This window comes from Onychomys torridus, chromosome 20 (genome assembly GCF_903995425.1).
Source record: "Onychomys torridus chromosome 20, mOncTor1.1, whole genome shotgun sequence".
Classification (NCBI taxonomy): Eukaryota; Metazoa; Chordata; class Mammalia; order Rodentia; family Cricetidae; genus Onychomys; species Onychomys torridus.
The window spans coordinates 13,817,444-13,841,953 of NC_050462.1; the positions used below are offsets into that span (position 1 = coordinate 13,817,444).

The 24,510-nt window shown below is 46.4% G+C and overlaps 2 protein-coding genes across 3 annotated transcripts in view; one reads left to right on the forward strand and one right to left on the reverse strand.

The window, feature by feature from the left end:
• Amdhd1 (amidohydrolase domain containing 1) overlaps window positions 1-19,671 on the reverse strand; it is a 28,074-nt gene extending 8,403 nt beyond the window's left edge. Inside the window, exons 1-9 of one of the 2 annotated variants that reach the window (XM_036170174.1) lie at window positions 19,472-19,671; window positions 17,940-18,046; window positions 17,280-17,344; window positions 14,462-14,739; window positions 11,609-11,834; window positions 7,418-7,542; window positions 6,538-6,631; window positions 5,558-5,718; window positions 4,263-4,486 (exon numbers count right to left, since the gene is read on the reverse strand). In XM_036170174.1, coding sequence (XP_036026067.1) covers window positions 4,399-4,486; window positions 5,558-5,718; window positions 6,538-6,631; window positions 7,418-7,542; window positions 11,609-11,834; window positions 14,462-14,739; window positions 17,280-17,344; window positions 17,940-18,046; window positions 19,472-19,608 — 1,281 coding nt within the window. In that variant the 5' untranslated portion in view covers window positions 19,609-19,671 and the 3' untranslated portion in view covers window positions 4,263-4,398. Of the gene's footprint in view, window positions 1-4,262; window positions 4,487-5,557; window positions 5,719-6,537; window positions 6,632-7,417; window positions 7,543-11,608; window positions 11,835-14,461; window positions 14,740-17,279; window positions 17,345-17,939; window positions 18,047-19,471 lie in introns of those variants that run through there. The other variant, XM_036170175.1, reaches the window with a different exon arrangement.
• Window positions 19,672-20,124: 453 nt separating this feature from the next.
• The window catches only part of Ccdc38 (coiled-coil domain containing 38), a 47,240-nt gene continuing 42,854 nt past the window's right edge, over window positions 20,125-24,510 (forward strand). The window contains exon 1 of the mRNA XM_036170226.1: window positions 20,125-20,275. Within this exon, the coding sequence (XP_036026119.1) occupies window positions 20,125-20,275 (151 nt within the window). The remainder of the gene's footprint in view (window positions 20,276-24,510) is intronic.

Consider the following 24,510-nt stretch of genomic DNA (forward strand, 5'->3'; position numbering starts at 1 on the left):
AACACACTTTTAAAGCCACATCTGGTCAGGTTTTTGACACCTGTCATGAGTATTACGCCTCCTAGCCCAGTGTGTGGGACTGAGCCAGGGCTGTGGTGCATTACCTGACCAGTGCGGTCTGCTCTTTAAGGGCTTTTCTGGCACAGCCACATCTGAATGGAATGGCAGGAATCATAAAGCCATCACTGCTGCTTGACAAAGATACAGCAAAGCTGAGCCACATGATGGCTGACATGCCACCTTTGGTTTTCATCTCCACCTGCTACATACTTGGGGCACTTTTAATATTTGTACAATTTGAGGATACTGGATTGATGGAAAATTCCTTATGAATCATTTATGCCTTCTCCCCAGGAATGCCGCTTCTAAGCTTCCCCAGGAAAGTCCTGAACATACTATTCCCCACCACCACACACACTTAAAGGGAGATATCCTTATCTGCTTGAAGGTCTTCCTTATGCCTTGGAGGTTGTGACACATAAAGAAGCCAGAGGTCTCTTCATGAGGCTATGAGACATTTTAAAAAAATATTTATTTATTTATTATGTATAGTATTCTGTCTGCACATATGCAGGCCAGAAGAGGGCACTGGGTCTCATTACAGATGGTTGTGGTTGTTGGGAATTGAACTCAGGACCTCTGGAAGAACAGCCAGTGCTCTTAACCACTGAGCCATCTCTCCAACCAATAATATTCCTCTGTATGAAGGATTCATCCCAGAACATTTTTTTTTTCCAAGATAAGGTTTCTCTGTGTAGCTTTGGAGCCTTTCCTGGAACTCACTTTGTAGCCCAGGCTGGCCTTGAACTCACAGAGATCTGCCTGCCTCTGCCTCCCGAGTGCTGGAATTAAAGATGTGCGCCGCCGCCGCCACCTGGCCCAGACATTCTCAAAACATCTGCCCTGCTCTTACACAGGAAAAGGCATGTTCTAGAGGATGATGGGAACAACGGTCACGTGACTTGATTGTCAGGGAGGCCTGGAGGAGGTGGCTGGACTGGCCTTGGCCAGTGGGAGTTAGAGAAGGGAAGAAAAGGAGACATTCAAGACAATATGAATTTCAGGAACTCTCTCCTATGGTTGTGGTCAATTTCTGTTTTTGTTTTTGTTTTAATTATTATTCGGTGTGAAGTTGGAACTCTAACTCAGCAGTTAAGAGCACTGGCTGCTCTTCCAGAGGACCAGGGTTCAATTCCCAGCACTCACATGGCAGCTCACAACTGTCTGTAACCCCAGTTTCATGGCAAAACACCAATGCACATAAGAAAAAAAATAATAAATTAAAATCACTGGATGCGCATGCAGAGGACCTGGTTCAGTTCCCAACACCCACACGGCAGCTCACAACTGTTGGTAACTCCAGTTCCAAAGGATCCAATATCCCCTCGTCACCTTACACACTCACCCACCATGCACACAGTCAGGCACATAACATAAAAATAAATGTTAAAAAAAATTTTTTTTTTTTAAAATAAGATCTCATGTAACCCAGGCTGGCCTTGAACTCATTGTGTAGCTGAAGCTAGCCCTCCTGTCGACTTATCTTCAGAGCTAGGGTTACAGGCATGAGACGCCACACCTGACTTGGTGGATGAACTTCTAAGTAAGTGGGAACTAGGATCTGAGTCTTTGCACTTCCAGCCTGGGCAGTGGGCCAGGTTAGAAAACAAATGATCGTAAGGTGTAGAAATACCGTGGGGGACGTACTGGGAAGAACCAATCAGAAACCAGGTCACGGAAAGCATAACTCATGCTAACCGCACAGCAGGGGTGGGGGTGGGGGTCTCTGAGCTCCTGAGAGTGTCAGCATAGGGCCAGGCTGGCGCAGGGTGGTTTCCACCACGTGAGTCCCAGGTGACCCCTGCCCACCACAGCTTCTATAGACCCGGCCAGAAAACATGTGGCTTCATATTTCAGACTGTAAAATTTAGAGTAACTTCCCATCGTGGCAGGGTGGGGTGGGGTGGGGTGGGGTGTGGGGGGGTGTTCTTGCTAAGTGACTGGTACTGCCTTTACCTTTCAATGGCTTATTCTTAGACCAAGAGTTGGACATCTCAGTTTCTGGTAAAACTAATCTAAATACGAAATTAGTATGTTTTACCAGTGGGTTATCTCTCTCTCCCTTTCCTTTCTCTGTCTCTCTGTCTCTCTGTCTCTCTGTCTCTCTGTCTCTCTCTCTCTCTCTCCCTTTCCTCTCCCCCAGCTCTCTCCCCTCCTGGAACTCATTCAGTAGACCAAGCCTGTCTTGTACTCAGAGACCCGCCTGCCTCTACCTCCCAAGGACTTGTGGGGTTTTTTTGTTTTTTTTTTTAAGGGAGCAAGCTTTGAAGGCTGTCTGGCATTGGCTTTACTTTCTAATGTCCGTCTTATCCCTCGTAGGATTGTAAGAAGTTCCCTGAAGGCAATGCCCAGCCTAGAATTAGAACTTCAGACAGAAAGGGAACAACCTCTACATTTTTGACTTCACGGTGATCAAAGCCTCGTGTGTGTCTTTGTTCAAATGCATTAGCTCGCCTGTCCTACACAGCACTCAGCACACACATTCCATCTCAGAAGGGTGATACTGCCTCCCAAAGGCGAAGGCTTCTTAGCAGGCAAAAAGTCAAACTGCTTTGAACTAAGATAACCCATAAGTCTCTGTGGTTCCTTTCCTTTCTCCTTCTTGTGTGTTCTGTTTTGTTTGTGTTTGAGACAGGGCCTCACAATCCTCCTGCCTCCACCAACCCAGTGCTAGAATTTCAGGTGTCTGTCACCACCCTGGCTCACAGGTGGTGGAGGGTTGTCTTTGAAAGGGGCTAGGGCGCCAGCTGGTGGGGGCACACACCTTTAATCCCAGCATTTGGGAGACAGAGGCAGTCGGATATCTGTGAGTTCGAGGCCAGCCTGGTCTGCAGAGTGAGTTCCAGGACAGCCAGGGCTACACAGAGAAACTATGTCTCACAAAAAAAGGGTGGGGGAAGTTGGGGAAACACTAAGGTTTTCCTCCTGGGACTGTGGATAGTTTAGAGGCCTTTGTTATAAAAGCCTGGATTTGGCCTCACCTAGTCTCTCTGTCTTCTGTGGGGTTGACGCAGCACCAGGGTGGGGGTGGGGGGCTGCTCTCTAGATCTTGTACCACACCATTTGAAACTTGAACCGACATCACTGTGAGCTAAACAAATCTCTTCATTCCATAAGTAGCATGCCTCAGATATATCATTCCAGCATCAAAAACTCACTAATGCAATATCCTGACTTGATTTCTGCTGACCGTCACAGCACCTCATTAATTCAGGCTCTGATTTGATGGGGGTCTGGCAACTGATGTTTATTTGTGAAATCACTACTTTGTAAATAGGACAGTGTTTGATGATGTTGTGATTGCAAAGATCACGGAAACATTTTACAAGCTTTCAAGTGAGCTGATGTGGCATTGGACGCACCAGTTTATACAAATAATCATTCACTCTGCAAATGAGTGATTTATTCTTTGAACATTTCAAAACACTGTGTAGACAATACTGCTAATCTACTTCAGGAAGCAACAATGGTAATAACGGCAAATATTTACCAATAAAACATTTTCCATGGCTTTGTGATATGAAAAAATTTAACATAAAGATTTTTTTTAAAGCTACCTCATTGCTGTTGATTAAAACTCATCTAAGAGGGTTTCCATGTCTGTATAAGATATCAAGTCTTGAACTCTCTGGTGAAGCTTCATTTCAAAGGCCGACAAGATGTTAAAAATGGAAAGCCCCCTCTGCCCCAGAAGCCCTCATTGACCGGAAGGCATCTCAAAAGACAAACTCTGCAGAGAGATTATTCTGTTTGCTTGTTAGGAAATGGTGCCGTTGGCCTCATTGGGCAGATTGCTTGCAGAAATAAAACAGAACTCTTAGGCCAAGTTTGTTTCTCCCACAGAGGAACTTGTGAGCGACCTCATTAGCTTATCCCAGAATATCTGTAGCCAATCTTTGGAAAAGAACTCTACGTTTCATCACAATAGGTTTACCTGTTTGCACATCCAGTACACATGTTTGAGTCAAATAGACTAACCCTTTGGGTTTTCAAGTGAACAGCAGAGCGCTGACGTATGATGAGGCTGAAGAGACAGATCTGGCAAACCCCGGAAGTGTTTTAACTTTTGTGGACTTAGTGGACACAGAGAAAATGTCTTCTCGCTCCTTCCAGATCTATCATTTTTAAAATGTATTTTTATCTTTCTACATTTAGTTATGTGGAGGGGTGGGGGTGGGGTGGGGATCAGGTACACACCACAGTGAACATGTGGAAGTCAGAGAGTGACTCTTAGGCATTCTCTCCCTCCACCAGGTGAGTCCCAGGGGTGGAACTCTGGTCATCGGGTTTGGTGACAGGAGACTTTACCCACTGAGCCATCTCATTAGCCCAGACCTGTCACTTTTTATAGATGACTTTTCCTTTAACTATAACATAGTCAATTAATTCATGATGGCCGCCGAACTGGTAAATCAAATGTTCCCATCTAGAAAGAAATCAAACAGTTGCTTCAGTGTATGTAAGTCAAAAGCATCACTTTGTCAGTACACGATGATTTAAAGTGAACTCTGTGTGTGTGTGTGTGTGTGTGTGTGTGTGCATTCATGTATATGAGTACATGTGTGGGGGGTAGGCCTGCTCACCTGTGTGGGTGTACATGGAGGCCAATAGACCACATCGGGTGTCTCCTGAATCACTGCCCACCTTACTTTTGGAGGCAGGTCTGTCACTGAACCTGGAGTCCCTCGGTGTGACTAGACTGGCTGGTCAGCAAACCCCAGGAATCCCTCATCTCTGTTTCCCCAGTGCTGAGTGCACAGGCCCACCGTGCCAAGGCTGGCTTTTTATGTGGGCACTGGGGCTAAACATCAGGTCCTCATGCTCATACAGCAAGTGTGGTATGAACTGAGTCAGTCCTGCAGACCCTGAACTTTAAAAAACTGATTCATGAGTGGCATGTCCATATTATCTTTGGTGGAAGGAGACGATTCTTCCAGAAGGAGTGAAATTATGGAGCTGCTCTCCTCTAGAGAACATGGGGCCCAAGGGCTGTGACAGGCTCTTGAGAGTCAAAAGAGACATAACTTTGCCAGCATCTAGACTTAGACACTAGGAGCCAACTTGTAGCATTGGAGGCCTGGGTTGTAGGCCTCAGGGGAGCATTAAGAACTCAGGAAGAGAGCAGCCTAGTGGAGGCATTGAGAGCCAGAGTGATAAACAGATTTGCAAATGAGCAAAAGGTCAGGAGGTAAGCACAAACTCAAACACATGGACCCGGGAACAAGTCCAAAGTCCAGGGAAACAGCAGGATTGGAGACCCGTGACAGACGCAAAGCCAGTGAAGAGACCTGAAGACTGGTTTTCCGTGTAGTTGAGAACCTCAAGGGAGACTTTCTGGTTGGAAAGGGGTAAAGACAGAGGGGGCTGGGTAGTGTGGAGTCTACACAGAGCCTGATACTAATACCAAGTGGAAAGGGATCTAAAACTTGCCTGCATGGGCATCAAATAAGACAGCTAACAGTTACTACAGTTAGTACTAGCTTGGGAGGCCCCTCACCTGGATGCATTGATGATGACGAGATCCCCCTGCTTGCCAACTTCCAGAGATCCATGTGTGTGGGATTTCCCCAGCGCATAAGCCGCATTGATGGTGGCAGCGGCCAAGGCCTCTGGCATGGACATTCTCATGTTCACACAGGCCAGGTGCATGACCATCGGCTAAGACAAGAAGAGAAAGCATTGGAGAACAATGGAGCAGCCATAGCTAAATTAGGATGCTTCTCCGCAGAGCACAAGTAAAGACAATAAAATTTGTGTCTGGAAAGAATAGCGCAGAAATAGTTCGTGCTTAGTATACAAAAGGCCCAGGTTTTATTCCACTCCCCTTCCCCCAAATAGTATAGATATACACTGGAGCTTTCTTTCCTCTTCTAGAAATGTTCCCTTTGTTCTCAAAAAAGTGTTGTTGTTTGTTTTTATTTTTTTGGGGGGCCCGCCACCCAGCTCCCAAATAAATCACATACAGAAGTTTATTCTTAATTATAAATGCCGGGTCTTAGCTTGGCTTGTTTCTAGCCAGCTTTCCTTATCTTAAATCATCCCATCTACCTATATATAAAAGTTGCTATGAGAAAATGCAAACATACACATAAGATTCTCAAACTGTATTGTTGAATAGTACTGTGTAGTTAATATTACAATTTTCAAGACTCTTTGCTGGGTAGGAAGCTTGCCTGCACCCTAACCCACTAAAGCCTCACTGTTTCTGTTACGCCCCAGAGAAGAAAGATTAAGACAAAACCTTAAATCTCAAAGCTGAATCAGAAGATAATTCAAATCGAGATTTCTGTCTTCAGTCCTGGAGGCATTGGCGTGTGCAGAAAAATTCAATTAAACCACTGACTATACATACCCTTTTCCTCTTTCTTCTTAGAGACGTATTTTTAGATTTTTAAATACATTTTCACGACTAATGAAAAATTTAAACATTTATCTGTTCCGTGGTTTACTTCAGAAAAATATCTGAAAAGTAATTACCATTGAAAAGCAATATGCATTGGGGTTGAAATCACTGCCCAGGGCAACTACGACTCCCTCGTCCAGCATCTTCCTGGCTCGAGGCTGTTTCAACCTAAGGGGAGGGGGAAAAGGTGTCAGTCTCCAGCCGGAACTTTTGTGTTATTATTATTTTAAGGTGTGTTGTTTTTGTTTATGTTGCATTTGTTTAACTCTGTGAAGCTGTGTTACTGTGGCTGTCTAAAACACCTGATGGTCTAATAAAGAGCTGAGCGGTCAATAGCAAGGCAGGAGAAAGGATAGGCGGGGCTGGCAGGCAGAGAGAGTATATAGAAAGAGAAAGCTGGGAGACGGGAGAGAGCTGGGAGTCAGAGAAGGAGGAGGACTCCAGGGGCCAGCCACCCAGCTATACGGCAAGCCACGGAGTAAGAGTAAGATTTACAGAAGTAAGAGAACAGGAAAAGCCCAGAGGCAACAGGTAGATGGGATAATTTAAGATAAGGAAAGCTGGCTAGAAACAAGCCAAGCTAAGACCCGGCATTTATAATTAAGAATAAACCTCCGTGTGTGATTTATTTGGGAGCTGGGTGGCGGGCCCCCCAAAAAAGTAAAAACAAACAACGCTTTTTTGAGAACAAAGGGAACATTTCTAGAAGAGGAAAGAAAGCTCCAGGTGGAGTAGAAGAGAGCATTAGCATCCCCCAACGTTTTATGGATTTATCTATTATTGGCACCTTTAGGATGAGGACCTTGTACCCCTGTTGCTGCAGCTCTTGGCATCTAAGTTTCTATCATCAGCGTCCTGGGGAGTTTGTATAGAATAGTGCCTAGGTGCCCTCGATGTCTGTGTCCTCACAACCTGTACTGGAAGGCAATGTGTCAGGGTGGGAAAGGTCCTTACCTCAGCATGTAGGCCGTGGTTGGCAGAAGGATGGCGGAACACCTGGCCGCGGCCATGGCAGCGATGCCTTCATCACTGACCTCCTCCAGGTGACTGATTGCCTGCGCTCCTAGTTCAGCCCCGAGCTAGGCAGGATGGGCAGAAAGGGAAAGGCTTACCATACAACAGTTCAATACCTTACCGTGACACTGCTCCCCCAGCTCTGTGAAGGAGAATTCTTGTCAACTACTTCCAATGAGCACAGGCCCCCAAACAGAGATAGGGTTTGTCACAGACAGCCATTTGAAAATTAGTGCGTTGGTAAAAACTAATCTTAAGTTGGGGTATGGTGGCTCATATATGTGATCCAAACACTTGGAAGACTGAGGCAGAAGAATTGCCAGCCTAGGCTAGCTTTATAGTGAGTTCCAGGGCAGCCAAAACAATAGAGACCTTGTTTTAAAAAAAAAATAATAATCTTGGGCTGGAGAGATGGCTCCAGAGGTCCTGAGTTCAATTCCCAGCAACCACACGGTGGCTCACAACCATCTGTAATGAGATCTGATGCCCTCTTCTAACCTGCAGGCAGAATACTATATACATAATAAATCTAAAAAAAATTAATTGTAAACACAACTGGTACTTCCTGAATCTTAATTTTGTGACTCTCAAGAATCAGAATTAAAAACTGGGAATAATATTGGTAATAAAATCTAATTAGCATTCACAGAAACAACAAATATGGCTGTCTTGGAATGCCATCCACTCTGGGAGAAAAGTTCAGTTAAAAAAAAAAAAGAACAAAAGGAGGTTGGGGATTTAGCTCAGTGGTAGAGCACTTGCCTAGCAAGCACAAGGCCTGGGGATCGAAAAACTTTAAATAATTTGAGGCTGTCAACTTGAAAGTGTTTTTGTTTTGTTTTTTTTCTCCAGAAGAAACATTGAGATTTGATTGCCAGAAACGACTGAGTAATGGCCAGGGGAGCTTTGGAGTGGCCTCTTCTCAGTGTGGTCTGCCATATACTTCATTCCAGACTGGATGTGGTTCACACATACACACACAGTTCCAAGCTGAGGACTGGCATGTTAAACAACCCAAGGGGAAGAATCCAGACCGTCATTTGCTGTTACACCATGGCCGTGTGCTCCTGTCTGAAGATGTCCATGACCGATGATCCCGAAAGTCTGGTGGTCCTCAGGAAACTTCTTGGGGGTGTTTCCTCTCTGACTTTGGAACCACTCTTGCTTTCCAAATCCGATGTGCTTATTATGGGTACTGGGTTCCCTCAGTTTCATCTACCAGTTGCTCTCTCTGACCAGTCGTAACTCATTGACCACACAAGTCACATTCATCAACAAACTCAGCAAACACATGCAAACATTACATGCCTGGACCCCAGGCACTGCACTGACCTCCAGGGATAGGGAGTTTCAAGTGTGGGGTGCAAGCTTAACCAGTGGGAGAAAAACAGGGTGAAGGCACAGTCTAACATTTAGGAGATTTGGGATGGGGTCCCAGAGAAGTAGCAGCTAGGGTGAAATGTGGATGAGAGTATGAATTATCCACATTCGAGAAACAGCATGTTCGAAGCACAGGATGCTAAAAGTAGTCTGTTGTGGTTGGTTCCTGACAGAGAGGCAGAGGAGGTGAAAAACGGGGAGAGATGAGGAAGGTCCAGCTCTTGGTACCCACATACCAAGGTCAGAATTTATACTAAGAGCAAAATTCTAAGTCTTGTCTTAGCTGGGGTTACTATTGCTGTGATGAAACACCATGACCAAAGCCAACTGGGGTGGGGCAGTAATTTGACTTGTACTTTTACATCCCTGTTCATCATTGAGGGAAGTCAGGACAGGATCTCAAACAGGACAGGAACCTGGAGGCAGGAGCTGATGCAGAGGCCACGGAGGGGTGCTGCTTACTGGCTTGCTCATCATGGCTTGTTCAGCCTGCTTTCTTATAGAACCCAGGACCACCAGCCCAGAGATGGAACCATAATAGGCTAGGCCCTCCCCCATCAATCATTATTTAAGAAAATGCTCTGCAGTTGGATCTTGTGGAGGCTTTTTCTCAACTGAGGTCCCTCCTTTCAGATGACTCTAGCATGTGTCAAGTTGACATAAGACTAGCCACCACAACTGACCCCTAGTCAATTTGACACACAAATATGACTGTGAAGTCATAACCTTTCCTTTCTTATTCATCCCAGAGATCACACATTAATACGAACATTATAATAATAAGTCCAATTTTTAGAAGTCCCACGGTCTTTAAAACTTCCAACATTCAAAGCCTGTAAGAGGGGAAGGATGGGCTGTCCTGGGGAAGTGGGTCAGAAGGCTGCATTAGAATGGAGTCGAGAATGAAGGGCAAGAGAGCAGGGCAGAAATCTAGTAGGCTGCTGGAGGTTTGAGCCACACAGTGACATGAGAGACAGGGACATAGAGATTCATGGGGATAGAGCCGAGCAGACTTGGGGATTGGCTGACATAGTGGGTGAAAGGGAAAGAGGGAAGATTCAGATTGGCACCCACGTTTTTTGACGTAGCCGACAGACAAAGGATGGTGTTGTTCATGGAGGCATGAAACACAGGCCTTTCAAACATAAGGTTTGAAAATGACATTAAAAGACAGCAAGTCAGATCCATTGAACTTGAGACCCAGGTGGACCATCTGCACCTGTTTATGTCTCAAGGGTGGTTGTTTCATTCAGCTCTAAGTTTACGGGAAAAATACCTAGACTCATCTGGGCACGACGGCACACCTTTAATCCCGGCACTGGGGAGGCAGAAGCAGGTGGAGCTCTGTGAATGTGGGCGAATGTGGGCGACACTGTCCCATGGAGGCGGGGCTTAGGTCGAATAAAAAGGAAAAAGCAAGTGGGCTCCCAGCATTCCTCTGCTTCCTGACTGGGACAATAAGGTAACAGCTGTCTCATGTTCCCACCCCCACATCTTCCCCACCGTAACAGACTGTGTCCCTAAACCATGGGACAAAAATAAGCTCTTCAGCTGGCTATTTGTCATTGTGACAGAAAAGTAGCTAATTCACGTGCCAACCAGAACATGCCATCACAGGGATGCTTCTCTCCACTATGACTATAATAAACATCATAGGAGAGAATAAAAGAGATAACCAGGCTAGGAGTAGTAGAGTGCTCAGCACCTGCTTAGCAAGCACAGGGCAACAGCTACCACGGGAAGCGATGGACAGACAGAAATACGTCATGTGTGTCCATGCCTGTGTGTAGATACGAATGCACATATGCCTGTGTGGACCCTTCCATGTGGGTATGTCTGTGTGTGCAAGTGTGCGTGTGGATGTATGTGTGTCTGTATGTGCCCTGTGTGTTTGTGTCTGTGTGTATGTCTGTGTTTGTATGTGTATGGTTTATGTGCAGGTCTCTGTGAGAGTGTCTATGTGTGCATGTATGTGTATGAGTGTCTCTGTTGTGAATGTGTGTAAATGTGCGTGTGTGTTTGTCTCTGTGCGTATGTGTGTGTGTGTGTGTGTGTGTGTGTGTGTGTGTGTGTGTGTGTGACTGTGTGGAGGTCAGAAGACAACCTCAAGTATTGTTTCTCAGGTACTGGCCACCTGTCTGTCCTTCCTTCTCTTTCTTTTTCACAAAGCTTTTTTTTTTTTTTAAAGATTTATTTATTATAGTAAAGTATTTTGCCTGCATGTGTTCCTGCAGGCCAGAAGAGGGCACCAGGTCTCATAACAGGTGGTTGTGAGCCACCATGTGATTGCTGGGAATTGAACTCAGGACCTCTGGAAGAGCAGCCAGTGCTCTTAACCTCTGAGCCATCTCTCCAGCCCTTGTTTTTGTTTTGTTTTGTTTTGTTTTGTTTTTGCAGGTCTGGAATTCACCAAGTATTCTAGTCTAGAGCTGCGGGATCTGCTTATCTCTCCCTCTCCATGGCTAGGATTAGAAGCACATACCACCATGCCTAGACTGCCTTACACGGGTCTTGGGGATCAGCCCTGAGTCTTTGTACTTCCAAGGCCAGCATTTTATTGAAGGAGCCATCCCCCAGTTCTTCGAGAAAGTTCCTACAGAGGTCAGGGGTCCCCAGGCTCAGCCAGACCAGAAACTTCCCATTCTCTACCTTTTCAGAAGGGTACTCCTAACTCTGACCAAATGAGTCACATATTCTCCAGTTAGTATTTCCTGCACACTGTGCAGGAAAGGAGCCAACTGTCAGCCATACCTCGGCAGCCTTCATCGGGTGGAGCTCATCCCCGTGGAAGTTGATCTGTAACCCCATCTTTTTCCCACCTTCAAGAATCCTTCTGGTGGTTTCCAGATCAAAGACACCTTTCTCACAGAACACATCTATGTTGTCAACGTGTAGCTCCCCGTTTTCTCTGAGTTCTTTCAGCCTTGGTAGGTGGTAACTGATGATGTCATCAGCAGCTTCAATGGCGGTTTTTCCTCTAGTGGAAAGAAATGAGATAATCATGGGCATATTCTTTATATATGATATATATATGATATATATATATATATAAAATTTAATATGCGTATTCTTTAATTTTGTGATATGTAATGCACTGCTTAATACATGTACTTATTATGTGCACTATATATACATTAAAGACTATATATAGCTTATAAAGGAAGAATAATAAACAGTATAGGCAAGTGAGCTTAGGCTTCAGAAAGGAAGAGGAAAAGTCCAGAAAGAAGCCAGAGCATTTGGCAGGTGTGCCGTGCTCACACAGCAGGGGTGGTGACAAGGCTTCTGTTTGAAGGACCTTGTTATACATTATACGCAGAGACATAAACTGCCCGGCCTCACGAAGCTGTGTGGCCTTCGGGGATGCCAGCAAGGCTGAATTCCTCTCTCAAGGACACTTAGAGGACCCTCGGAGGCCCAGCTATTGTACTTTCTTTTCTCTTTTTCTTCTCTATTCACAAGTATCCCTGGAGCCTTTACCTAAGGCCTCCTGCCTCGCTAACAGGAGTGGGGCAGTGAGAAAGTCTTGAGATGCTCTGTAGAACTTGGCAGTTGTGAGCCCCGAGCAAGGGCAGAGCTTCTGGAGTCAGACAGACATAAAGAGCCCCAACCAGCACTCGCTCCATAACTTTAGACACTTGGCTGTGATCTGCGTATCAGGGGTAAGTCGGTGGGAGTCAAGACACAGGCTTCAGTGGCCTGTTGGCAGCTGGAGACGGTTTCTATAGAACTCCAGCCCTGTATTTGGCATGGTGGCTCTCTTTCAGCAAAACACGCAGGTGGACCAGCAGAGGTCAACAAGCAGGGTATTTACATAGAGCAAGGTGTATACAACCCTTTATGACATGTGTGTTGTTCATGTTTGGAACAGTTAAGAAACGCCCTTTAAAAATCGCCTAGCTGGGGGCTGGAGAGATGGCTCCGTGATTAAGAGAACTGACTGCTCTTCCAGAGGACCTGAGTTCAATTCCCAGCAACCACATGGTGGCTCACAACCACCTGTAATGAGATCTGGTGCCCTCTTCTGGCCTGCAGACATATGAGCAGGCAGAACACTGTATACATAATAAATAAATAAACCTTAAAAAAAAATCACCTAGCTCACAGTTAAGCTGCATTTAAACTCAGGTTTCAATACTTAAAAAATTAGAAAGCAGGCTGTTTCACATCACTTGGAACCATCTACAACTCTCTACAGACAGGCTCTTTCAAAAGTCTCAGTTCAAACTTCAGTAATTCCAAAAACAGAAATGCTAAAAGTTTAAAACAAAGATAACTGAAAATAACAAGCATTTTTATTTCTTTCCTCATGATCAGGAATTTTTTTTTTTTTTTGACACAAAAATCTCACAGTGCAGCTCTGGCTGGCCTGAAACTTCCTGTGTAGACCAGGCTAGCCTCAAACTCACAGAGATCAGCCAGCTTCTGCCTTCTGGGTGCGGGCATTAAAGGCGTGCACCATCATGCCTCGAGTGGGCTTTTAATAAAAACTTTAATGTTAATTTTTTGGTTCTTTTGATTGAAGACAGTGAGTGAATATCAACATTAGCAACTATGTTCCTATACAACACAGTGATGAAGTGATTCTCAGTATACTGGATTCCTTCAAACCACTCCAAAAGGATTTGAAAGGGTTGGGGATTTAGCTCAGTGGTAGAGCGCTTGCCTGGCAAGTGCAAGGCCCTGGGTTCGGTCCTCAGTTCTGAAAAAAAAAAAAAAAAAGATTTGAAGGCTTTCCTCTGCAAAAAGTGGTAATGCATGGTAGTGTGATTCAGCCACTTCACAATGTATGTGCATTCCAAACTGCATCTTGTATATAATAAATATACACAGTTTTAAATAATCAAATAAAACACAGCCTGAAATTCATAAAAGCAGTGAAATGATTTCAGTTTAGATATTGTTTGTAGCATAAGTCTATGGCAGCGGGTGTGTGCTCCAGTCATCAAGCTGAAGACCGGCCAAAGAGTCGGGACGCAGCCACTCTGCGACCTTTGAGACCTGGACCGTGGACCTTCCTGTCTAGAAGCTCCAGGATAGAAAGGAACTGTACAGCTAGGCTATAAGAGACAGAGTTCTCTTTATAAAGCCAAGTAGCAGAGATTCTTCAGATAAAGGTAGAGGCTAAAAAGAAATCACATTAATAAAATGAAAATGTTTAGGGAGAGGGAGGGAGAGGGAGAGGGAGAGGGAGGGAGAGGGAGAGGGAGAGGGAGAGAGAGAGAGAGAGAGAGAGAGACAGACAGACAGACAGACAGACAGACAGACTAGGAAATAATTATTTGAATTAGTAGGAAATTATTTGAATTAGTAGCTGCAATTGGAAAGGACTCCCTAGGGGCCACTCTTTATACTAATGAAAAGAAGCATTTTCTCCGTTTTCAACCTTAAGGGACTAAGAAAACTGAAGAGGTTATTGGAACCCCCTTCCTAAAACCACCAGAGCACCGTGACCTTTATAAACAGGACATCTCCCAGAAGCGTCTCCCGACGGTCTCCTGGCAAGAGATACAGTGCTGGAGAGCCTCCACCCTCCGGAGAACACAGCCCTGGCTCCGTTCCCAACGCCCGGGTGACAGCTGCGCCCCCCCACCCCAAGATTACTTGGGGACCGAGTGAGCCCCGCAGTAAGTGGCAGAGAGGCCGAGCTGCAGCTCCCGCCGGGCGCGCTCGATGACGCGCAGCATCTTGAGCTCCGTGTCCAGGTTCAGGCCATAACCGCTCTTGCACTCCACCAGGGTGGTGCCGGCCCTCATCATGCACTGCAGCTGACTCCGGAAGGAGCGGAACAATTCCTCCTCCGAGGCTTGGCGGGTGTGCTGCACCGTGAAGTTGATCCCTCCTCCGGCCTGGTGAATGTCCATGTACGTGGCCCCTGCCAACTGAACGGGCATGGCTCACTCAGGGAGGTTACAAGTAGCTCTACACAGTACCTACCTCCAGGGGTGACAGTAGATGATGACGGGGTTCGGCAGGAAAGAGCTGCTGCAGAGGACTGGGGTTCAGCTCCCAGCATCCACATGACGGCACACAATCAGCTCTAACTCCAGCTCCAGGGGACTCTCTGTCTGTCTGTCTGTCTGTCTGTCTGTCTGTCTGTCTCTCTCTCTCTCTCTCTCTCACACACACACACACACTTAAAAATAAAGCTAATAAAATCAACTTTACAAGACAGTTCATAAGCAGCGAGGCATGGTGCAGGCCTGTGATGCCCAGCCCTCAGCAAGTACAGGCAGGGGGATCAGCAGTTCAAGGCCTACTTCAGCTATGTAGGGAGCTACAGGTCAGCCTGGGCTACGAGAGACCCTATTTCAATCAGTCAATTAGTTTAAGAAGCAGTAGGGTACAGGCACTAACAGCCAGATCAGAAAGAGGGGCACGTAGTCCTTAAAGACACCCCCTTCCCAGGTGCGCAGTAGGGAGTCCCAGAAAGCACTTGAGAGGCAGAGATGGGTGATGTGGCGGGCGGGCAAATGGGCACCCGAAGCTTGTCACTCAGCTCTAGGAGTATTTCAGTGTTTCAACGGTGAAGTCGGTCCTGGTACATAACCAGCCAACTCTCAGCTCAGTCTACATCCCTCAGCATGGTCGAGAAAGCAAAGCTTAGGGGCTTATGCAGCTCTCTACCAACCAAGACCAAGGGCTGGGCACCAGAGTCGGAGCCTAATTTCTGTCACTCAAGCAAATAAAGAGTGTCTTTCTACAATCCCTGTTTCCCACTAGTTATCTGGACAGTAGGAAGAGTGTCCACACAAAGCACGGGGGGAGGGGGAGGGGACGACACCGACTCCTATAGTCTCCTCCATCCCTTCCCCAGATCCCCAGACTTCAGTGTCTCCATCATCTTAGGATAACAGCATTTGGACCACAATCTCTAAGGTGGCTTTTAGCTCTGAAATTCAGTCCAATAATAAAATTGCCTCAAGCCGGGCGGCGGTGGTGGCACACACCTTTAATCCCAGCACTCGGGAGGCAGAGGCAGGCGGATCTCTGTGAGTTCGAGGCCAGCCTGGTCTCCAAAACAAGTTCCAGGAAAGGTGCAAAGCTACACAGAGAAACCCTGTCTCAAAAAAATAAAAAAAATAAAATAAAATAAAATTGCCTCAAAAGCAGTTCCAGTTTTGTTGAGGAAGGTACATGATAGCTGAAGAAAAAGATTCTTCTCCTGTTTTCCAAAATAATTTGTCACGGTTGGGCTGAGTTTTTTTTGTTTTTGTTTTTTCCTTTAACAATGTGATAATGGCTCCATTTAGGAGCTAGCTATGGCTCCTGTAACTAATACAACTACATTTTATGTTCTTAGTAAGTTTCATTTTTCTGAGAGAAAAAAAAAAGAGAGACTAATGTAAGACTTTTTTTTTATAGTTAGTAATATATTTTTCCACCTGGCAGTAGTGACACACCCCTTTAATTCCAGCACTTGGGAGGCAGAGGCAGGAGGATCTCTGCGATTTCGAAGCCAGCCTGGTCTACAGAGCGAGTTCCAGGACAGCCAGGGCTATACAGAGAAACCCTGTCTCGAAACTGCCCCACCCCCAAAAAATTCCAAGTTCATCTGTAGTAAATAGTGATTTTTCAAACTATTTCTTAAAACTCATTCAAGATTGCAAATAATGATTTAGAATACAGGCAGAGGGTGGGGAATCTGCCACCATGTTGCTGAGCTCTGTTCTAAAAAACAGTCCACAGCTGAAAACCTTCTGATGCTCCTTTTCTTAAACTGGCTGTAGACAAGGAAAGATATCCATTAAAAAGATATGCAGCAAGACTAGGTAGTTATAATTTCCTTAGTTATGATAAAAGGTAAGTTAGATATAAAACCTTAGACTCACAAATATAAGATAGACAGGATATCTTCTTTAATTTTGCCAAATACAAATAGACTAGATATTATAAATAGACTAGATATTGTAACTGTAATTCTTGCTTGAGAATTGTTCTGTTATATGTAATTTTACTATGTGAAAGTTAAAACCTTCCTTTTTGAAAAAAAAAAAGCGGGGGGGGAGTGCTGTGGATATCGCTCTGCATAAATAAAATGCTGATTGGGCAGGCAGGAAGTATAGTATAGGCGGGACAAGCAGAGAAGAGAATTCTGGGAATAGGAAGGCTGAGTCAGGAGTCGCCAGCCAGACATGGAGGAAGCGAGATGTAAAAGCACCGGTACGCCACAAGCCACGTGGCAGCTTATAGATGAATAGAAATGGATTAATTTAAGATATAAGAACAGGTAGCAAGAAGCCTGCCCCAGCCATCCAGTTTATAAGTGATGTAAGTCTCTGTGTGTTTACTTGGGTCCAAGCAGCCGGCCGCAGGGCCGCAGGAGCTGAACGGAACCAGGAAATCTTTGGCTGCACTATTGATCATTAGAAGGGACGCCCTGACTGGGCTGTTGAGTTCCCGGCCCTCGATCTGCAGTTACCTTCATTGCAAACTCATGGACTCGTTCACCAGCCCACACGGGATGTGTGTGCGCATCCACCAAACCTGCAACCAGAGTTGAGAAATGGAAGGCGCTTAGACGGTGCCTGACCATATCCAGACCATAACCAGACCGTGCTCTGAGCGCATGGTGGTAGCCGCCCCGTTTGGAGAAGGTGTGAGCACAAGACTTCGTGGGGTTCCCTCTGCGCGGCTGGTCTAGAAGGTTCTGATAGAGGAGAATAACTCAGCACCACACAAATGTCCCTCAGAGAGATCCAGCTCGATTGTTCAGAAACTGCGCCCACCCCAAACCAACCTTGACGCTAGGATGGCAAAACTATTCATGGAGCAAAATTGAGACCACGGACTAGACAATACACACTCTGCTACTTTGAGAGGGAACTGTCAGGAAGGGACAGCAGCTTCAAAAATAAACAAACAAACAAATAAATAAATAAATAAAGAGATCTGTAACCACTTTACAAGGATGCAACAGGAAATCACGTTGCCAAAGCAGAACTTCAATACTTGGAGCCCCAGGTACTTTGGAACACTGTGGTTAAGACTCCTTTTAAAACAAACCGACTGCCGTCTTCTTCACTGCCCTAGAGCCACAGTTAAATTCTTGTCAGAGTTTTAAGAAACAGAGCGTCGGTACCTGGTAAGACGCATTTCCCAGAGCAATCGATCCTTTCTTCAAAGGTTTCTCCAGAAAACTGTCTTTGGATAGCATCAGCAGGGCCAATTGCTTTTATAAACCCATCCCTGGAAGAAAACAAACAAACAAGAAATAGTTACTAAGTTTGAGGAAATTTTTCTGGAAAATCTGACTAATGATTTAAACGAGCTTTTGGATGCCCTGGTGTTAGCCAACACTCACTATAGTTCCCTCTTGACCCAGGGTTTTTTGGAAAGAGATGGTAGCTATAGTGAAGACAAAAGTCAAACCATGTATAGAAGAGGTTGCTAGTTTCTTCTCTAAGATCAGCAGTCCACTTTCCCACAGGACTAGATCCCGAAATGATGCCTGAACACACAACTCCTCTACTATCAGAGGCATGCCCAGATGGCATGAAGCTGAATGAACCAGGCGCCGCAGCGCGAAGCGTTTGAGAAGGGGCCCTGCAGGGAGCAGACTGCCCAGGGCTTCGATGCTTCCAGAATGCTGTTGTGTTTTAGTGAGGGAGCTTTCTGTCTGCATCAGCTTGTGTAGGAGGATTCTGAGAGTACATTAACCACAGGGCTCCCCACCTTCTAAGAATGTGGACTGCCATTCAGTGGTAGGTTCCCGGTGTCATGTTTGAACAAATCACACATCCAATAACATAATAAAGGAAGCTAGAAATCATATTCCAAAGGTGTTAGTGTTTTTGTTTTTGTTTTTTGAGCTGAGGATCGAACCCAGGGCCTTGCGCTTGCTAGGCAAGCGTGCTACCACTGAGCTAAATCCCCAACACCAGGTGTTAGGGGTTTTTGTTGTTGTTGTTGTTCCTTTAGTAGCTGTTGAACATTCTTAGTTGAATTTTGAGATTTCATCATTTACTACTAAGTGTGTGTGTGTGGGGGGGCAAAACTACAAAATAATACACATCCATCCCTTGTCTTTGGAAGGTGTGGATATTTGCGCGTTTTTAATTTGCTTCAGAAAACAACCAAAAAATAAGGTATCTAGACTACATGTTAGCATTAGCTTCCTAATGCAGGGTTTGAGTGATTTTGCAGGTCTGCTGCGGTGTGCGTGTGCGTGTGCGTGTGCGTGTGTGTGTGTGTGTGTGTGTGTGTGTGTTTTCAGTCGTGGAACTCTCTTTGTAAATCAGGCTGGCTTTGAACCACCTGCCTCGGCCTCCAGAGTGCTGGTGTTAAAGGGATGAATCACTACGCCCAACTACATAATGCACACCCCAAGTGCTTTTTGAAGGAGGGGAAAAAAAAGAAGGATGTGATGTTACTGTTATTTAAAAGTATTTTTTAGTTCTTGTTTATTTTTTGAGACAAGATCTCATGTGCAAACTATATGCAGCCAAGGGATGGCCTTGCACTACTGACCTCCCTTCTGTATCCTGAGTGCTGAGATTGCAGACCTGGTGTCATCGACGATCACCGATGAAAAGACACTCTGACGGTGTTTTGTTGGAGAAAGAGCTTCTAGCTCCGGTAGCCCGCACACCCAGCCTGACCCCGGCTACTCACGTGCCCACCACCAGGCTGGCGCCCTCCAGCACCGCCAGGCTGCGCAGCGCCGGCCCGGCCAGGAAGCGCTCGCCGCGGGCGCACACCAGCACCACTTGCTGCGCGTTCTCCAGCAGGAGGCGGTGGCTGTTCGCCATGGTCGTCCTAGCTGCTGGCGGGATGCAGAGGACAGTAGAGTCCCCGCGGTCTGGGGCTCCCGGGGCGGGGCGGGGCCGCGCGGGGAGGGGCGGGGCCGCGCGGGGCGGGGCGGGGCGGGGCGGGGCGGGAGCTCGCTAGCAGCAGCCGTGCCAACAAGAACGGCTCTTTGCAATAAACTCCACTGTGGACGCCAGTCCTGCCAGGTCTCCTTTTCACGTTTTAGGTGAAGGAGGTGAAGATTATAGCCACCACCACTCCCAAACCCCTAACTTTTGGATCAAATAAATTTTCTGAAATTTAGCCACTGAAATCAAGTGGGACTAGGTAGATGCGACGGCCAAGCGAAGTGTAGTTGTTAGGGCGCGCACAGGGGACGCCAGTGGAGGGGGATCTCTGCCCCGGGGGGATCCTGAGGTGGGGGCCTGGCATGGAGACTTAGGAGGGGCCTCTGTGCGCGCGCGCACGTGTGTGTGTGTGTGTGTGTGTGTGTGTGTGTGTGTGTTACAGAAAGAGAGATGCACAGAGACAGAGACGCGCTGTTCCGCGGGAGCGTGGGCCCGAACCTGCGGTTGGAGGCGCAGGAGCAGGCGAGGGTGGGAGAGCTGCGCCCGCGAGGCGGCAGGGGCACGGGGCGGAGGGCTGCGGGTGCCGCGCACTGTTCGGTTGGTCAGCTCGACTCCAGGGTCCTGCTACCAGGCGGTCCCCAGGATGAAGGGGACCTGGGGCAGGGAAGGATGGAGCTGAGGCGCGGGGTCTGGATTTGGAGCCACTGTCTGCTTTGTCCCTACCGCCTTCCTGAAGGATAGGTCTCAACTGTGGTCCAAACTCCTTGAGGTAACATCGGATTTGATCTTAGTGTCCGCCACACCCACTCCACCCGAGTCTCGTAACCTCTACACACGGTGTGCGCTCCAGGTTGTAGACAGCATCCAGTTTGTTTCAGAAAGGCTGGCAGGCACCAGGATTTGTTCAGATTCATTTTTTAAATATTTTTGAGATTATAATTACATCATTTCCCCCTTCCCCTCCTTCTTCCAAACCTCCCATGGAACCCCCCTTGTTCTCTTTCAAATTCATGGCCGCTTTTATCTTGTTACATATATATGGTGTGTATGTATTCCTAAATTCATAACTACAACCTGCTCAGTCTGTATAATGTTACTTGTATGTATATGTTTGGGGAGCGTTTTCCTTTCTTTCTTTCTTTTTTTTTTTTTAGACAAAGCCCTGGCTGTTAGTTAGACTATAACTCAGAGATCCAACTGTCTCTGCCACCCATCTCTCTCCCTCTGTCTGTCTCTCTCTTTCTCTGTCTCTGTCACACACACACACACACACACACACACCAGGGCTGGACTTACATCCAGCATACATCACCAGCCTTATTTTATTTGGTTTCTATGGTACGTTTCATGCAAAGACAGGAACATTACTTTTCCTGCCCAGCAAACACTACAATAGAAGGTGGGGGGGGGAGTGGGGAATAACAGAAAACTATGCCATGAAAATAGGCTTGTTCTGCAAAACCCAAAACCCAAAGGTTAATTGTGGGTCACCTGAAAACCATTGGAAAGCAGACAGCAAAATGTCTTTAGATGAACAGATTAGAAACAACTACTTTTTAGCGGCACTCCATAAGAAGAGATGGGGGTGGAAAAAAAACAAAGAGAAGTTAGACAATGTGAGTGAGAGACGCAAAGAAACGACCACAAACATTCATGGTGAAAAAGAGAGAGCGAGATTAGCCAGGCGTGGTGGCCCACGCCTTTAACCCCAGCACGCAGAAGGCAGAGGTAGACAGGACTCTGTGAGTTTGAGGACAGCCTGGTCTACAAAGTGAGACACTGTCTGAAAAAGAAAAAAAAAAAAATGGAAGAAAGGAGGAAGCAGGGAAAAACAGAAATAGAGGATAGAAACACAGTCACTTGTGCATAGAGAACTATTGACTTTTTATATTATAAAATTTCTGCCAAGCTGTCACCTTTGGCAGGCAGATGCACACTGCCAGATTTAGGCGATGATCAAGGAAGACTTTAAACTGGGGTTTGACAAACGTGTCTTGCTCCTCCTGCTTCTGATATTTCTCATCTGAGCTGACCTCAGGACATCTTTTTAAAATTTCCCCAAGGCACAGCTTTCTTAGCTTTCTATAGGCATACTTGTTTGTATTTTGTGGATTTGTTTGACCTTCCGATGTCAGTCACTTGGGGCAATGCCCACGAATAAATGAGTTGTGGACATTCCCATTTTAATGCTGTTTTCAGAGAGTGCCAGGTCCCCTTTAAACACCATTTTTTTTTTTTTTTTTTTGAGCTGAGGATCGAACCCAGGGCCTTGCACTTAGCTAGGCGAGCACTCGACCACTGAGCTAAATCCCCAGCCTCTAAACACCATTTTTAAACTACTTTAAGGCAACAAAAAATGTTAGTGCTAAGCAGCGGCCCCCAGCACTGGCTTTACAAAGCTACTCTCAGAGGGGGACCCCCTTCCACTAACCTTCCTTACACTTGACCCTTGACCTTTAGTTATGTTTTTCAGTTTGCCAAAGGGGCTATCAGAAATGTCAACAGAAAAGTCCACGCAAAAGCAGCAAGTCTGACGCCAGCAAGGCGAAGAGGTCACCCTGACAGGCATTTCCTCACCCTTCTGTTCAGTTCTGACCTCGTTAAAAGAGGCGGGCCACAGAGCAGGCCAAGGACCCAGGGGTCCCTGGCTTCTAGGTAAACAGCACACTGCTGGCTCAGACATATCCACACCATTCGAGGCTACAGTTCACAGCCTTTCCTCCTAGTATTTGTCCAAGGTGGGTGGGGGAGAAAACTGGAAAGGTCAGGGAGAATTGGTTTGATCCTTAGATGGCTGTGGGAGATGGAGATGTGCACACACACATACACACACACACAAAGCATATGCACATATATGTGTATGTATTTATATATGGTTTAAATATATATTTTAATATGTATGATACATATTTAATCTCCCACCAAGGGGATCTGAAAATTCATTTTCACTGGGTTGTAGGCATAGGGTTCTGAAAGCTGAATACAAATTGCTTCCAGCAGTGTCTGGTAAGGAGTGCTCTGGCTACTTGTATTTAAAATTAGTGTAGAACTCTATGATTGGAGCCTATGAAACTCTAACTCTCACTTCCTGAGAGTCGACAGTAGAGAATCTGCACCTGGATTTGTTCTGCCAGTCCAACGAGGTTTCAATGACTGTCACTTAAGGTGTCTTCCAAAGGCCTGTTGGATACGTAAAAATCCCCCAGTCGTGGGTAACTCCACCCATGCTTTAAGTCAGGTCAGGCCACATTAATAAATCCAGGTTTAATCTGAGCAAAACATCCCCGGGTGGTCCCAGGAATGAGGAGAAGCCAAGAGGGGAATCTGTGGGCCAGACCTTAAATACCCTCCAGGGGTGGGGCAACTGCTTGGCGGGCTCTCTTTAGGCAGGGTCTGGAGAGGGCAGTTCCAGGGAAGATCCCCAACATCCCAACCTTTTCAGGTACTTACGGACGCTGGTTCAGATCTGGCTACTTCCTGTTGGCAAGGGTCAACATGGGGAGGAGGAAGCCAGGAGTCAGTGGGCTCACACTCAGTGGGAGAAGTCTTTGGTTGGCTGCCATCCTGGAGACAACTCAGGAACCTCTTTCTTTCTCTTTCTTTCTTTCTTTCTTTCTTTCTTTCTTTCTTTCTTTCTTTCTTTCTTTCTTTCTCTCTCTCTCTCTCTCTCTCTCTCTCTCTCTCTTTCTTTCTTTCTTCTTTTTGGTTTTTCGAGGCAGGGTTTCTCTGTGTAGCTTTGTGCCTTTCCTGGAACTCACTTGGCAGCCCAGGCTGGCCTCAAACTCACAGAGATGCCTCACAGCCTGCCTCTGCCTCCTGAGTGCTGGGATTAAAGATGTGCGCCACCACTGCCTGGCTAATTTATTTATTTATTATGTATATAGGGAGTGTTCGGCCTGTGGGCCAGAAGAGGGCACCAGATCTCATTACAGATAGTTGTGAGCCACCATGTGGTTGCTGGGAATTGAACTCAGGACCTCTGGAAGAACGGCCAGTGCTCTTAACCTCTGAGCCATCTCTCCAGCCCAGGAACCAGTTTCTTGAGGAGGTGGAGAAGGCAGGTTGCTAGGAGATAAAAAACAGATTATTAACACACTGGTCCTGTGAACAGGGGAAGAAATGGAATGGAGACATGCCCTGGTTGTGCAGAGGAGGCTGGGGCAAATGAGCCAGACCAAAGAGCAGATATGCCCTTGAGTCTGGAGAGGTTTGTCTGGTTGGTGGAGGAGCTGGAGGACCCCCTGCAGGTTGGCCTTGGCACAAGGAGAGGGGGTGGACCTTTGCAGGAACCTGCAGGTGTCTGTAAAACCACTGGAACAGATTTACATCTTGGTGTCATAGCAAAAGGCTATGGCTTTGGGTTAAAGGGTGTGAACATTTTTCCTAGGGCCTGGTTTCAGCCCGACGAAACACACCTTTAAGTCTGTACTCAGAGGGCAACCAGAGGAAATTTACTGAATGGAAGAGGTTGAGTGAGTGAAGGAGGAGGGAGAGAGGCTGAGGAGTGAGGGGGGAACAGAGTTGAACAGGCCTGCAGGCTTCCATACCCTCTCTAATGCTAACCTGTCTCTAAAAGCTGGGGCCAGCGAAATCCACAGAAATTTAAGAACTTCTGAAAACTGTTTATAGTCAGGACTCTATCAATTTATAAGTACCCTAGTCATCAAACACCATCAGATCTGAGGATTGTAAGACCTAAGACAGCTTTCCAGCTACCTAGGCAGTCCCAGGTTTCTCAGTGGTCGTTAGGGGACAGAAGTCCCAAAGGCAGTACCAGTCTTCAGCTGCCGAGTCCAGAAGATCTGACAGACTCTCCTGTTTGGGAGGAATTTGGGG